Raw genomic sequence first — 14,237 nt, 5'->3', positions numbered from 1 at the left:
TTCTGAAACTTTTTTTATCTAAAGTTATTCCTGTTCCCATACGAAAAATAAAACGAAAGATAATTCGTATTGTAAAATTAATCGAATCTTTTTATTCCGTTTGATTTAACGTAGATTATTATTACTTACTAAATTCTTTCTTTCGAATAAATCCGATATCTTTTATTCAATAAATTTTATCGGTAATATGATAACGTTCCGAACGCTCACGTACGTGATTTTTGCATATTAACGCAAATGAATGAAAAACCTTAACCCATTTCTTTTTTCTCTTTTTTATTCTTTTTTTTTTTCTTTTCCTTTCATTAACACTTTGCGAACTTTAATATATGTACGTATCGTATGCATCCACATGTATGTGTATTGTATGCATCGACGATGTATAATAGTTATTTGAGATTTATGAACTGTAAAACAATATCTTAGCAAAAGAGTAAGTTCGAAATAAGTATATATTCTGTCGAGTATGCGAACGAGGAGATAAGGAAGAGGAGGTTGACCTTGAGAACGAACTAAAACTCTCACTCCCTTTTAAATTATCACTTTCTTTTGAGACACTTATACTTGGTGCTTTCCAAAATATGATAATATATTTTTCACTTTTTTCTTTTTTCTTTTTTCTCTCTCTCTCTTTCTTTTTGTTTCTCTTTCTCTTTCTCTCCTTCTTTTTTTTCTCCTTTTCTCTCCTTCTATCAAAAATTTTTTTATTTCAATGTCAACGATAAACGTACAGTTTATTTTTCTCTTTTCTTTTATATATCGTCGAAATAACACTGAAATAGAATAAACCGATCACTTGATCTATCACACTTTTCACGAACGATCGAGATTATAATTTAAACTCACGAATTTCGAATAACTTCTATTGCGACGATCATCTATCAAAGAAATGAGAATTTACCTTTACGAATATTATTCGACGATTAAATACAAATTCTTATTTTTCGATAAAACGTTTGATAACAGATATTTACATACTTGTGTATATATACATGTGCGATATATATATATGTATGTATGATGTATGTAAGTATATATGTATCAACGTACATACGTATGTATATATATATATATACACATGTATAAATGTACGGAAATCTTGGCAATGAATAATTTATTGACAATGAATGGAAAATTTACGATTTATATATAAGCATGATCAACGATCATTTAGTTTGTTAAAAAAGTTTCATTGGAAATAATATTTTGTCACTGCCAGGATCATTGCTTTAATGAAAAAAAAAAAAAAAAAAAAAAAAAAAAAAAAAAAAAAAAAAAAAAAAAAAACAAGAAAAGAAACAAAAAAAAAGCACGAAAAAAAGATAATAAGAAAACAGAAAAAAAAAAGAATAAAAGGAAAAAGTGAATAAGATAGTTACGAAAAGAAAATTCTCATGGATTAACGAGGGAGAAATCAACAGAGAGTACCGGCGTTACCGCGATCTACCGAAGTCACGAGATGACTGTGAATGATTCGAAACCACGGCTACGAACCTAACGAGTTGTCAGTGAAAGTTGGACATTCGCCCGCGAGTCTACGCGATTCGATCGCCTCATGTTGCAGTTCTGCGGCTCCACCATTCCATTCTATAGTCATTTATATAAATATATATATACACACACACATACACACGTATATATGTATGTATATATGTATATATATGTATATATATGTATATATATGTATATATATGTATATATATGTATATATATGTATATATATGTATATATATGTATATATATATATATTATGTATATATATATGTATGTATGTATAAATGAATGTATACATGTATATATACGTGTTTACATATATATGCATGTGCGTTTACGTATGCATCAATTTCTCTTATAACGTCTACGTTTTTTTTGGGCGGAAATCCAAAAAATGAACTATTATTATCATCGCGAGTCGAGTATATAAATACATATCTCGACAGTTGAAACAGAAATATCAAATTAATTTAATATTAGACTTTTAGATTTGTTGTTTAAAGAGAAACAAAAGTTTATTATTAAATTTAATATTAATATAAATTTCTAGATTTAATTTTTTTCTCTTCTTCATTTCTTTTTTTCTTTCTTTCTTTTTTTTTTTTTTTTAATTTAAATTATTTCAAATTAGAATTAAAAATCGTCTCAAAATTTATATATATATATATATGTGTGTGTGTGTGTGTGTGTGTGTTAAATATCGATGGAATTTCGGTATAATAAGGAGAATATCTAGATTTATCTTGAAAACAAGTCTTATTGATTTTATAATTCATTTTTTATAGTTGTTCAAAGGAATATAAAAAAAAATATTAAAGTGATTTTACCTTGGTACAATGATATGGGATTAGGCATCCATATTTCAGTTATGGACGATTAAAAATGTATAAAATAAACATTCACTTGGTTCTGTCAATATATTGTATCGAAACAGCGGTATTTAATGAAATTTGTGTTGACCTAAGTAAAATTTCTCAACATAATCTTAGGCATTATCCGACATTCTTTTCATTTTTTTTTTTCTTTTTCGCATTGATGATTTATCTTTTTTCTTCTTTTAAACGTGTAACACAAGCCGTTCAACTGTTGTTCATGGTCTAACAATTTGTTTGATCAACAAATTTTTTTATAATTCAGCGATCTACGTAGTCTGATGTTACGACTAGTATTATTTACTTAATAAATATAGACAGATCATTCATTTAAAGAATATTTTAAAGATTTAACTTTGTAATTAATGTACTCTTACTTTAACAAATTTAATAAAACTTGAATATAATTTTTAAATTCCTTTAACAATATATCTTTATTTTCATAATAATTATCTTTTATTATTTAATATAATATAATTAATATTAAACATAGCGTTGTTAAAGTTTTTGCATATTTTATATATATATATATATTATAATTATAATTTAATTTATTGCAAAAGTAAAAATGTCGAAATTCTTAAACAAAAAATAATTTTCGATGACACGAAAAAAATATTTGACGCATGTCAGAATCAAATGAACTTATTAATTTGTTTATACATAATAGGACATGAGAGAAAGTATTGTTTTGTAAGAGAAGTAATACGCGTATAATTAATTTATCTCGTAATCGTATTAAGAAACCACGATTATAATGAAAATAGTCACGCACGAAAATATACATACGATTTAGTTCGTTTAATTCCAATGGATAAAATTTTCAATAGAAATAATCTTATCAGAGTCATAATTAATTAAAGATCAATGAGTATATTCATTAAAAAAAAAGCTTTTAATTTTTTTCGATTAATTTCTTTTAGACATTTCCCATTAAGGATCGTACGTTAAAATATAATTAAATAATTAATTAATGATATGTTATACGAGGAAATAATTAATTATGAATTTTAAAAAACGATTAAAGATTAAAATTAAGTGAATATTGTATTGAGGATAAAAATTTCTAGAAAAAAAAAATATATATATATATATATATTTCGATAATTTAGAAAGTTACATAGAATTTATAAAACTCCGTCTAATTTATAATAGAGATCTTGTAAATGATTTAAAATTCTTGATGTATATCAGGGAAATTTCATATATGTTACAAATCGTAGAGTTACATTTCAATGAGAATGTGACACAGATAACGATAACGACTAAGACGATTTCTTTTTTTCCATATCCCGTAGATCAGCATGTTGAATGGACACCCGCCTATCAGCTGGAAATCAAGAAAGCAGAAAAGCTAAGGTGAACTCCCAATTGAAAGAATTTATATCTATTTCTTGCTTGTTCGTGAATAGAAAATTAGACGAATCAGATTATAATAGTTTGAAACGATACGAAACGTGCAACGGTGGTGTTATAAACACATCTCGTTTATTTTCTATTTTAACCTACATACAAGATGTGTCGTGCTTCGAATAACAACAAGGAAGATCGTTTGATTTTAGTTTGTTAGAATCTATGTATATATATATATATATGTATATGTAAGAGTAAGTTACTAGTAGACATACATATATAGAAACATGTCATTAACATTGGAGACTTTCTTTTTACTAAATTTCTAATTAGCTTTAATGAACGTTGAAACAAAGTAATTTAAAATCCACGATAATTCTCTTTAGATTAACAAACAGACCTGCGGTTTCGTCAATAAATATAATTCCATCTTTCATTTCTATTTCTATATCTATATTCATTCATTCACCGATAAGTTTCTCCATGCGGATAATATTTTTTTAATTTTTTCTATGACAATTATTTTAACGTTAAAAAATGCAAATGATTACATTTGTTTCTTTTTCTTTCTTTTAAATAAATTACTATGCGAGAGAGAACGTTGAGACGATTTTGTTGACGGATAAATTTCACCGAATAAAATGCCATTATTTGAATCCGATTTTATTTTGCGCTGCGATTGTGATTTCAGGAGTTGGTCCACTGAATGGTCGACTAGCAAAGATCCCATACTTTCTAGGTGGGGGTTCGGGTGGCATGGGTGGTGGGAAAGAGGGTTCGAGAATCTTAATGGAAAAAAAAAAAAAAAAAAGAAAGATAAGAAAATATTCACATTACAAAACGTGTATTAAAATTCTTATGAGTATCGTAAGAGAATGTGGAATTTGTATTAACTTTGATTCTCCCAAATGGTTCACCCATTGCCTCGTCTTCTTCGCCATTTTCAATTTCTCGAATTCCGACGTCAGTCGACAGAATGCAGCATCTCTGCGTGCGCTCGCACTGAAAATCATCTGAGATTTAATAACGATCGCTGTACAAGCTTAGTTTCAATTACTTTTTCGACGACTTTCTCTAATTCGTTCATCTTATACGTGGCTGCTAATAATTCCGTACTGAGCTTCTTCATCTTACGATAAAAATATTATTAAAATATTTTTATCCTATTTATTTGATATATAATTTTAATAATATTCTTACCTCGCTTTCCAATTGTTCAGTAGTCACCTTTTGCGTACCTTTCTGTAAAACTTTTTATATTAATATTAATAATAATAATAATAATAATGACAATAATAATAATAATAATAATAATAATAATAATAATAATAATAATAATAATAATAATAATAATAATAATTTTTTAATGACGGATCACTGACCGCCTTCACTATAATTTCTTCATACTCGGTCTTCTTTTTCTTTAACGTAATGAGATCATCCAGTTTCTAATATAAGTCAATTTATATAAAATTAATGTTTATAATTTTGTAACAATTAATATTCATTTGTAATTCATACCATTTGATTCTCTTTAAGGATGACCGATAGATCTTCATTGGATTTTTTAATTCTCTGAATCACCTTTTAAGGAAGATAATAATAGTAATAATAACAATAATAATAATAATAACAACAACAAAAATAATAATAATAATGATGATAATAATGATAATATTATAATAATAATATTAATAATAATATAAATAAGGATAATATAATAATAAACGATACTCTAATTCCATTTTAATTGTTTTTTTATATTATTAGATTCAAATGAAAGATATATTATGTATTATATTATTATAAGTTGTGAATTAATTATACAAATATCTTACTTTGTTAGCATACCAAAGTGCGATGTAAAGCAAGATGTATATGAATATGCAAATGATGACATTGTCTAGAACATAGACACGTATGAAAGACTAAAAAAAAAACAAACGAAGATATTACATTTGATTCGTCTCTTTTTTTCTTTTCTCTCTCTCTCTCTCTCTCTCTCTCTCTTTCTCTCTCTTTGCTTTCTTTCTTGTTTTATTAAATTATTTTCTCTTGAAAAAAGATTACCTGTCGATCATAAATATTAAGGTGTTTCAAAATCGGATATGATCTTACTAATTGCGCCAACAATCTTTGTGAAGACATCTTCGAGGTGCTCCATCAGCGAGAAATGAAAAAGAATGGGGAATTAGATAAATCGAGAAGATAGAAACTTTTTTACGATCGAAAGGACAAAAATTTCGACGATCCTCGACGTCTTTTTCTCTTCTTATCGATAACGAACAATCGATCTTGCAATTAAAGGTAAATTGACAATATTCATAGTAACAGTATAATATGTATAATACATTATATTATATACATTATATAATATACACATATATAGTATATAATATAATAAGTAATATTTTGTAAAAAAATAATTTTGATATTTTTACAATTTCGTATTCGTGTGTGCATGTATATATATATATATATATATATATATATGAGTGTGTGTGTATGTGTATATGTGTATATACATACATGATACATTGTGATAAATAAATTGTTAAAGAATCTATTTAATTATAAATAGATTTTTATTAATAAATAAATATAAAAATTTTATTAATAAATAAATAATAAAATAATATCGAATGAATAATATCCCCCGTATAAAATGATATTTCATTAAAACTTTTTCGAATTAAGTTTTATCGAATAAAAAATTTTGCTTAGATTAAAATGCTTTCGCGAACTAATATCATTTTTTAAAGGTTAAAAAGGTTAAAAAATCAACTTTCTCGTTTAAAATTCTTGTCAGTCGAATTAATATTGCGATTATCGATCGTCGCATAACGCAATAACAGAAGTCGAGACAGAACAAGAGTCGAATCGATAACGAGAATGATAAGAAGAAAGCCGTCGTTGATAACATCGACGTGAAATCGCTACTGATACGTAATGTGCTCTAAGATTTGTAAATTATTACCTTATTATTATCATCACGGCCCATTAATCAAAGTACTCGTGCGAGTTATTCGAAATTAAAAACACTCCGACTGCTTTTTATTATCGTATTCTCATAAAGTATATCGCGTATAATTTATGAAGATTCCAATTGTCTTAGTCAATTCAATGAACTTTATAGTTTTACAATTTGACATTGCTTTGTGAATTTATTATTATCATTGAAGAAATGAAAACAAAATATATTAGTAGTTTTATATATATATATATAAATATATATATATATATATATATATATATAAATATATATATATATATATATATATATATATATATATTACATATATATGATGTTTTAATTATTTATTTATTTATATATATAAATAATTAAAATATCATCGTTTAAATTCATTATTAAATGAATAAATAATAAATTGAATAATAATTCGAATAATTATTTAATTAATGGATAAATTAATATTTAATAGAACGATAGATAAATATAAATCTTATAGGATCGATATATACATAAATTCTTTCAATGAAAATTTCTACATGTACTTCTAATAATATTTTACGATATAACATAAAATCGTTTAAACTTAAAACACGAATGGAGAAAAGCGAGACCCTTTGCTTTAGAACAAACAGAAGAGAGACATAGCGAACGAGTAATGCGATACACACGTGGGGTGTAAAGTCTCGGTCGAGGAGATATTAAAAGTCTTGAAACGAGCCATTAGGCAAACAAGGTGGTATACTTCGTCGAATATATATACATATACATACATACATACATATATATATTCGTCCACCGTCATCCCCCTTTAGCGTGTCCTTTCGAATGAGCTCGGAGGCTAATCCAGGCTGAAGTTTTCCACGCGAGAAGAGCTCCGACGATTCGTCGACGTTTATTATTAGCATTCGATTAAATAAACGGGGATTAGCACATGAAAGGCAAACCATAGATATATAAGCTAGAAAGAGATACTAAGAAAAAGAGAAAGAGAGAGAGAGAGAGAGAGAGAGAGAGAGAGAGAGAGAAAAGGTATATTCGATCGGTTCAAACGAAGCCACTTGCCGGTTCCCAGCTCGGAAGGAGCAGGGGTAGGTTAACTAAATAGGAAGTTAGGCAAAATGAGGCCTGAGGCTTGGATTAAACCGAGCTTAAAAAGCTTTGCCCGTTATAAAAGAAAGAGAAAGAGAGACCGGGCAAGGGAAGGGGTTGGGACGGTGTTAGGACTGAGGAAAAGGGAGTGGATTCGAAGTGTAGTCGCGACGAATCAACTGCGAAAACACTCGAGATCACTTAGAGGAATCTCGGTCCTATGTTCTCTCCCTCCTTTTCATAGTTATGTATATCTCTTTCTCAGTTGGTATATGTAAAGGTATAAATATACATATATATATCTACATATTCAACTTCCAAACAGAACGACGACCGGCTTTACTTATTCTTCTTCGTTGATGGCCAACCAACCCTCGGTAAGAGAAATGTTTATGTAAAACAGTAGCCGATAACGCATCCCATTGGAATGGCGAGGACGGAGACAGGAGCAAGGAGAGACCCACCACTTGACGCGTCAAAAACGTCAGTTACATATCGAAGGGTGGAAAGGCGAGGACAGAGACAGATAGATAGATAGAGACAGAGAGAGAGAGAGAGAGAGAGAGAGAGAGAGAAAGAGAGAGAGGGTGCGTTGTTTTGTAGGGTGAAATTGTCGGGCTTTGTGTATTTCAGATAGAAAAAGAAAGAGAGAGAAATAGAGAGAGAGAACGAGAAAGAGAGAAAGAGAGAGATGGACAGGGATTATTGAGAGTATCCTTGTCTATCGAGCAAAAATCAGATTCATTCTATACGTTCAGGATTTCTTCCAGAAAAATAACAACTGCTATCCTTTTCTCTTTCTTTCTTTTACTCTCTCTCCCTCTCTCTCTCTCTCTCTCTCTCTCTCTCTCTCTTTCTTTCTTTCTGTTCTTTGTTCCTCTCTTTTTCTCTTTCACCGTAATCCCAAAACCTTTTTCGTCCCGCTCGTAAACTCGAACGTCCGTGATTGAAGAAGGAAATCGCCGATATGTAGTTTCCCTTATCTCTGACCCAAAATCGCTTATCTCATAGTTCGATGCATTTTTCTCGTACAACGCTTAAATAATATCCCATATTTCTTTGGGTTCCTTTATCGATTTGAAAGCTCGAATTGATTTTTAATCCGTACGGATAGATAAGTAGAGAGATATTCGAAAATATGCTATCTCATCGAATTTTCTACGATCTCTCTCTCTCTCTCTCTCTTTCTCTCTCTCATTCTATCTCTCTCTCTTTTCCTCTGTTAAATAATATCTACTTAAGTATTATATATATATATATATATATTGAAAGATCGTTGACTTATTGGAAAGATAATTAATAAAATAAAGAGAATAAGGGTTTTATTTTTTCTTTTTATTTTTTCTTTTTCTTTTTTTCCCCTTTTTCTCTTTTTCTTAGAAGATAAAAGAGCGTCATGTTTTAGAAAGAAGAGAGAGAGAGAGAGAGAGAGAGAGAGAGAGAACATCCGTTCTCTCGCATCGTAGCTCGCTCCGTGATCTCTTGGCTCGTTCTGCGGGGAGAGACTTAATTATCTAATTAATTAACCTCAATCAGAACGATGAGTAATTTCTCGCTCCGCTGGCGCCTTTGCCGTCACGTTGCGTGCTTGCCTGCAAAAGAGAGAGAGATAGAGAGAGAGAGAGAGAGAGAGAGAGAGAGAGAGAGAGAGAGAGAGAGAGAGAGAGAGAAAGGGAGTCTTTCTAGTCACACTGAACACGAGTCGAATTACGGATGAATTCACTGCAAATCGATTATGTCCCGATGCTATTGCTTGCCGTAGAATTTCAGCTTTTCTCTCTTCCCCTCTTTCTCTCTCTTCTTCTCTCTCTCTCTCTCTCTCTCTTTCTCTCTCTATCTATCTCTCTCATACACATTAAACTTCGTTTTCTGTCTCAAGTTTATCCATCCTCGTCGCACTCACATCATATCCTTCGCGTTCTAGTAACAGGACTATACCACCGTTATCCTGTTTTCGGTGAGCAACCAATTTTCCATCTTGTCTCCATCCTCCCTACGTAGTACCTTCTATCCTCAGTCGGTTTCACGCCGATCGCACGATGTTGTACCTCGTTGACTATGTGACTCACAAAGACGTTGCCTTTGCTTTTGCTTCACTTTGCTTTACTCTCATCATCTCGTCTTTCTCGTCTTTCTCGTCTTTCTCGTCTTTCTCGTCTTTCTCGTCTTCGTTCGTTCGTTCGTTTTTTACGATAAAAAGAATATAACTGTCAGATCGAAGCCTTCTCGTTTTCGATAAAACCAATAATAAGACTAGAAACTTACTTATGTATATCTATGTAGACGTATACATATGATTATATTATTTATAATATCTATATTAGATGGAATAACGATGAAGAATTTTTTATTATTTAATTGGAAAAAAATGTTTAAATAATGGACAGATAAATTAATTAGAAAAGTAATATATTGATCTTACTTTCTTCATTCTGATATAAAGTAATAAAAAATTTCGACGTCGATTATTGGTCAAGATAATAATAATAAATAAAAAAAACCAACCAGTTACTTAGTTACATGCGTTAAGTCAGAAAATTACGATATAACTTTCATCCTTTATCTCGAAGATATTTTATAAACGTCGAGAGACAAGTATATAAGCGACATATATACATAGGCATTATAATACAATATATGAAAGAACTCTTTACACGTGACACTTAACGAGAATCTCATAATCTTGATAGGAACATCTATCTTTATCTCCCTTATTTACCACCCTCCGTCTTTTCTCTCTCTCTCTCTCTCTCTCTCTCTGTCTCTTTTTCTCTTTCTTTCTCTTCCTCTCACGCTTCGGTTCTCGCTTCTCTCTCGATGCCCAGTAAAATCCCTTTGAAGCTCGCCCATTGACGCTCGTGGTTTAATATTCCGTCACGAATATTAATGCCCTTCCTCGCCCAGCGACTCCTTGTAAATCAGCAAAGCTCCATGCTGATGCACTTTTCGCTGCGGTTTTTCTGCGCATCTTCTCTCTGTCTCTTTCTTTTTCTCTTTTTCTCTTTTTCTCTCTATCCTCTCTCCCTATCTCTCTGTCTTTGTTTCTCTTTGTCTCCTCGCAGTAAGCGAGGACAGTAGCGCTGATTGAGAATAATGCGAGGTACCAATTATTCGTTCGCATAAAGAGGAATTCATTAACGAGAGAAAAGCGTCAGCGAGGCATCTCTTAAGCAACCGTCAACCTATACTACCTGCACGCGCCTTTTGTATATAGAAATGCATTCCTCTGTCGAGTACTTACTTTCTATATTGTCCCTTTTCGTTTCCCGGTACTGCAAGTGCATTGCATGACAAAAAAACAGGGAGGAACCGTTTCGAAATGTGATCAACCATTGGATCATCCCATGCGGATCAACGATATGACAAAGAGAGAGAGAAAGAGAGAGAGAGAGAGAGGCGGAAGGTTTTATTCTATTACTCTCCTGCTAATACTTATATCTCGTTAAAAAGTTCACAGAAGAGGAGAAAGATAAAAAAAAAAAAAGAAAAAAGAAAAAAAAATGGGGAGACAGATTCATCTCTTTAAAGCTTTATACTTGCTATTGTATATTATAGTAATATATTTTCTATATAAATTAATATTTTATTTTCTCATTTAATTATATTTTCTTTAATTATATTTTCTTTTTCTTTTTTATTAAAAATTTTTTTTTTTATAATTTAATTTTATTTTAATTGTATTTTAATTTTTTTTTTTTTTGTAATTTGTCCTCTATCAAAGCTCCGATTTAATTTTCCTTTTCTATCTTTTTTTCTATTTATTTTTTTATTTGTCTTTTTTTGCTTTTGATATCTCGCCATATAAAAATCTTTTTGTTTAGTTATATTTTCTAATTAAATGCTATATTTTTTGATAATGCTATAATAAAAGAAAAATATTTCTTAATTGTATTTTTTGATTTGCAGTGTTTCCTTTTTTCTTTTTATTTTGTTTATATATATATATATATATATATATATATATCTCCGCCATATAAAAATATACATTCTGTTATTATATTTAAAAATATATATACTATATTCTGATATGTTTCTTTTCGATTATAACATTTCTCACTGATTTGTTTTATCAATTAAACGAACTGTCAGATATCAATGGTGACCTTTCACAACGCAAAGAATTAAATTTTACTTTACTTTGTTGTATCCATCCTATTCCTTTCTTTATAGAAAATACATATTAAATATAAGAAAGAGAGAGATAGATAGAGAGAGAGAGAGAGAGAGAGAGAGAGAGAGAGAGAGAGAGAGAGAGAGAAGGCTTCGAGGAAAAGCTCTTTGATTTGCAACCATCTTTTCTTTCTTTCTTTCTTTCTTTCTTTCGTTCTTTTTTTTTCACAAGTAAATCAAATAATAGAACAAAATTTCGTCGCTCCATTGTCGACGCTTATAAGCTTTTACGAGAATTCGCGTACATTTCTACGTTGCTCCCACGGAGGAAATAAAAAAAAAAAAAGAAAAAGAAAATAAAAATAAAGGGAAGAAAGGAAAGGAAAGGAAAAGTAAGGAAACAACAATAAGAAAAATTGAGAAGAAAAAAAAAAGAGAAAAGAATGAGGAACACCTCTTTCGAATCTTGATGTTTCGCCGAGCATGAAATAAGTGTACACACGAAATCCCCCATGGCAAAGAGAGGGGGCCGTAAGACTTCTTCTTCGTTGTTTCGTATTCGTGATGATAAAGCGAACTTGCTTTGTAAGAGCACACGAATTATCTACATAGAACGTATCTATGTAATTCGTACGTACGTATATACGTGCATACGTATGTAAACAAACAAGCGCGCTCTCGCACGAATATAAACTACCAAGCAACAATAAAGAAGAAATGCAAAGGGGATGAAAAACGAGATCGCACGGGAAACGCGAATCTCCTTTTCTTCTTCATTCGATCGAACCGCAAATACAAATCCCTCGTGCATGAGCCGTTATAAAACCATAAAGATGTAATCGCCGCCCGAAAAGGAGCGTACCGATGAATCTCAAAATTGACAAAACACGAACACTTTATATTTTTCCTTTATGATATTTTTATTTTCTTTTTTTCATTCGTAAAAATTACGAACAATCAAATTCATTCTACGTGATAAAATTATTATTATTTATTATCGTAGTAAGGCTATTATTAGATCGTTTAGACCAATAACGATTTAATTTACATTTCTTTAATAATCATAGGACAGTGATACGTAGAAAAATCGTCAGGATTTAAATCAAAAGTTGAGTGACTTTGAAAGAAATTCATGAGAGATGTGAAGGGAAATCTAATAGTGTATGTCTAAACGATATATAGGAATATCTAATTCTGTTTCTTTTACAATTTACAAATTTGTTTTAGTAATACATAACACTAACCTCTCTCTCTCTCTCTCTCTCTCTCTCTCTCTCTCTCTCTCTCTCTCTCTCTCTATATATATATATATATATATATATATATATATATATATATGTGTATATATATAAATAATTAAAATATCATTGTTTAAATTCATTACTAAATGAATAAATAATAAATTGAATAATAATTCGAATAATTATTTAATTAATGGATAAATTAATATTTAACAGAACGAGAGATAAATATAAATTTTATCGGATCGATATATATATATATATATATATGTAATTTTCTTTCTGTTTCTGAATATAAATATATATATCTATTTATTAACGCGTTAAGAAACGATTTAATATCATTCCTAGGACAATTCGAAACGTAAAAGGAAATTGTAAGTACGTAATCGTTCGAATCTTTCGTTTAAGAAAAAAAAAAAAAAAAAAAAAAAAAAAAAAAAAAAACAAATCAGAACAAAAAGAAAGGGCAAGCGACAGGATCCCTGAAAAGGAGATAGGGGCTAAAGTAGATTTAAGAGAAGGACACTTGCCTCGGGTTGCTGTCACTCGAGTTGACAGAATTTCCGCACCTATCGAGCATGACCGGTGGAGAGGTAAGGAGGGTTAGGGTGAGATGGGGTATAGTGGGATAGGGTAGGGGTAGGTTGAGTTAGATCCGATACGTACCATCGTGTTTTTGAATCGTTCCGTACAATGTTGGTGTGCAAGTGTCATGGGACTCCTGTCAGTCGTCGATCAGCGAAGCGTAAGGAAGAGCATTGTACGGAAAGTATAACCAGGAATGGAATCGAGGGTGTTACACGAATTCTAGCTATGAGGGTGCCACCCATTCTATATAGTTGCTTCCTTATTTTTCTTGCCGAGCTTGGTGGCTCGGACCAGTTCTTATTCGACGTACGTATATATGTATGTCGCTCGGTTAGGAACACGTCAAATCGAAAGAATATGCTTTGACTTGAAATTAATTTGAGTGGTTTCCACATCCCTGCACTTTGTCACGATTTCGACCCCACCTTACGATTTTCTTTTCTTTAATTAATTGTTCTTTTTTTTCTCCCCTTCTTCAATTATATCCACCGTTTCCATATTTCCACCATATGG

The 14,237-nt window shown here is 30.3% G+C and overlaps 1 protein-coding gene and 1 long non-coding RNA gene across 4 annotated transcripts in view; both read right to left on the bottom strand.

Moving 5' to 3' along the window:
• Window positions 1-140: 140 nt before the first annotated feature.
• Window positions 141-1,568, bottom strand: LOC124951073. 3 transcript variants are annotated; one of them, XR_007101513.1, is made up of 2 exons: window positions 1,380-1,568; window positions 141-901 (listed from the first exon to the last, which is right to left on the bottom strand). It is a non-coding gene; the product is annotated as an uncharacterized LOC124951073 (long non-coding RNA). The 3 variants fall into 3 exon arrangements; XR_007101511.1 differs by having other exon boundaries at window positions 141-878; XR_007101512.1 differs by having other exon boundaries at window positions 141-878; window positions 1,429-1,460.
• A 2,776-nt stretch (window positions 1,569-4,344) lies between these two features.
• The window catches only part of LOC124950859, a 69,573-nt gene continuing 59,680 nt past the window's right edge, over window positions 4,345-14,237 (bottom strand). The window contains exons 3-8 of the mRNA XM_047498257.1: window positions 5,558-5,647; window positions 5,241-5,303; window positions 5,102-5,167; window positions 4,920-4,961; window positions 4,614-4,721; window positions 4,345-4,504 (exon numbers count right to left, since the gene is read on the bottom strand). Coding sequence (XP_047354213.1) covers window positions 4,367-4,504; window positions 4,614-4,721; window positions 4,920-4,961; window positions 5,102-5,167; window positions 5,241-5,303; window positions 5,558-5,647 — 507 coding nt within the window. The 3' untranslated portion in view covers window positions 4,345-4,366. The remainder of the gene's footprint in view (window positions 4,505-4,613; window positions 4,722-4,919; window positions 4,962-5,101; window positions 5,168-5,240; window positions 5,304-5,557; window positions 5,648-14,237) is intronic.

The sequence above is a fragment of the Vespa velutina genome, chromosome 8 (assembly GCF_912470025.1).
Source record: "Vespa velutina chromosome 8, iVesVel2.1, whole genome shotgun sequence".
NCBI classification, from domain to species: domain Eukaryota; kingdom Metazoa; phylum Arthropoda; class Insecta; order Hymenoptera; family Vespidae; genus Vespa; species Vespa velutina.
Note: the sequence above shows the minus strand (reverse complement) of the source record. Positions and strands in the feature narration are given on the sequence as shown.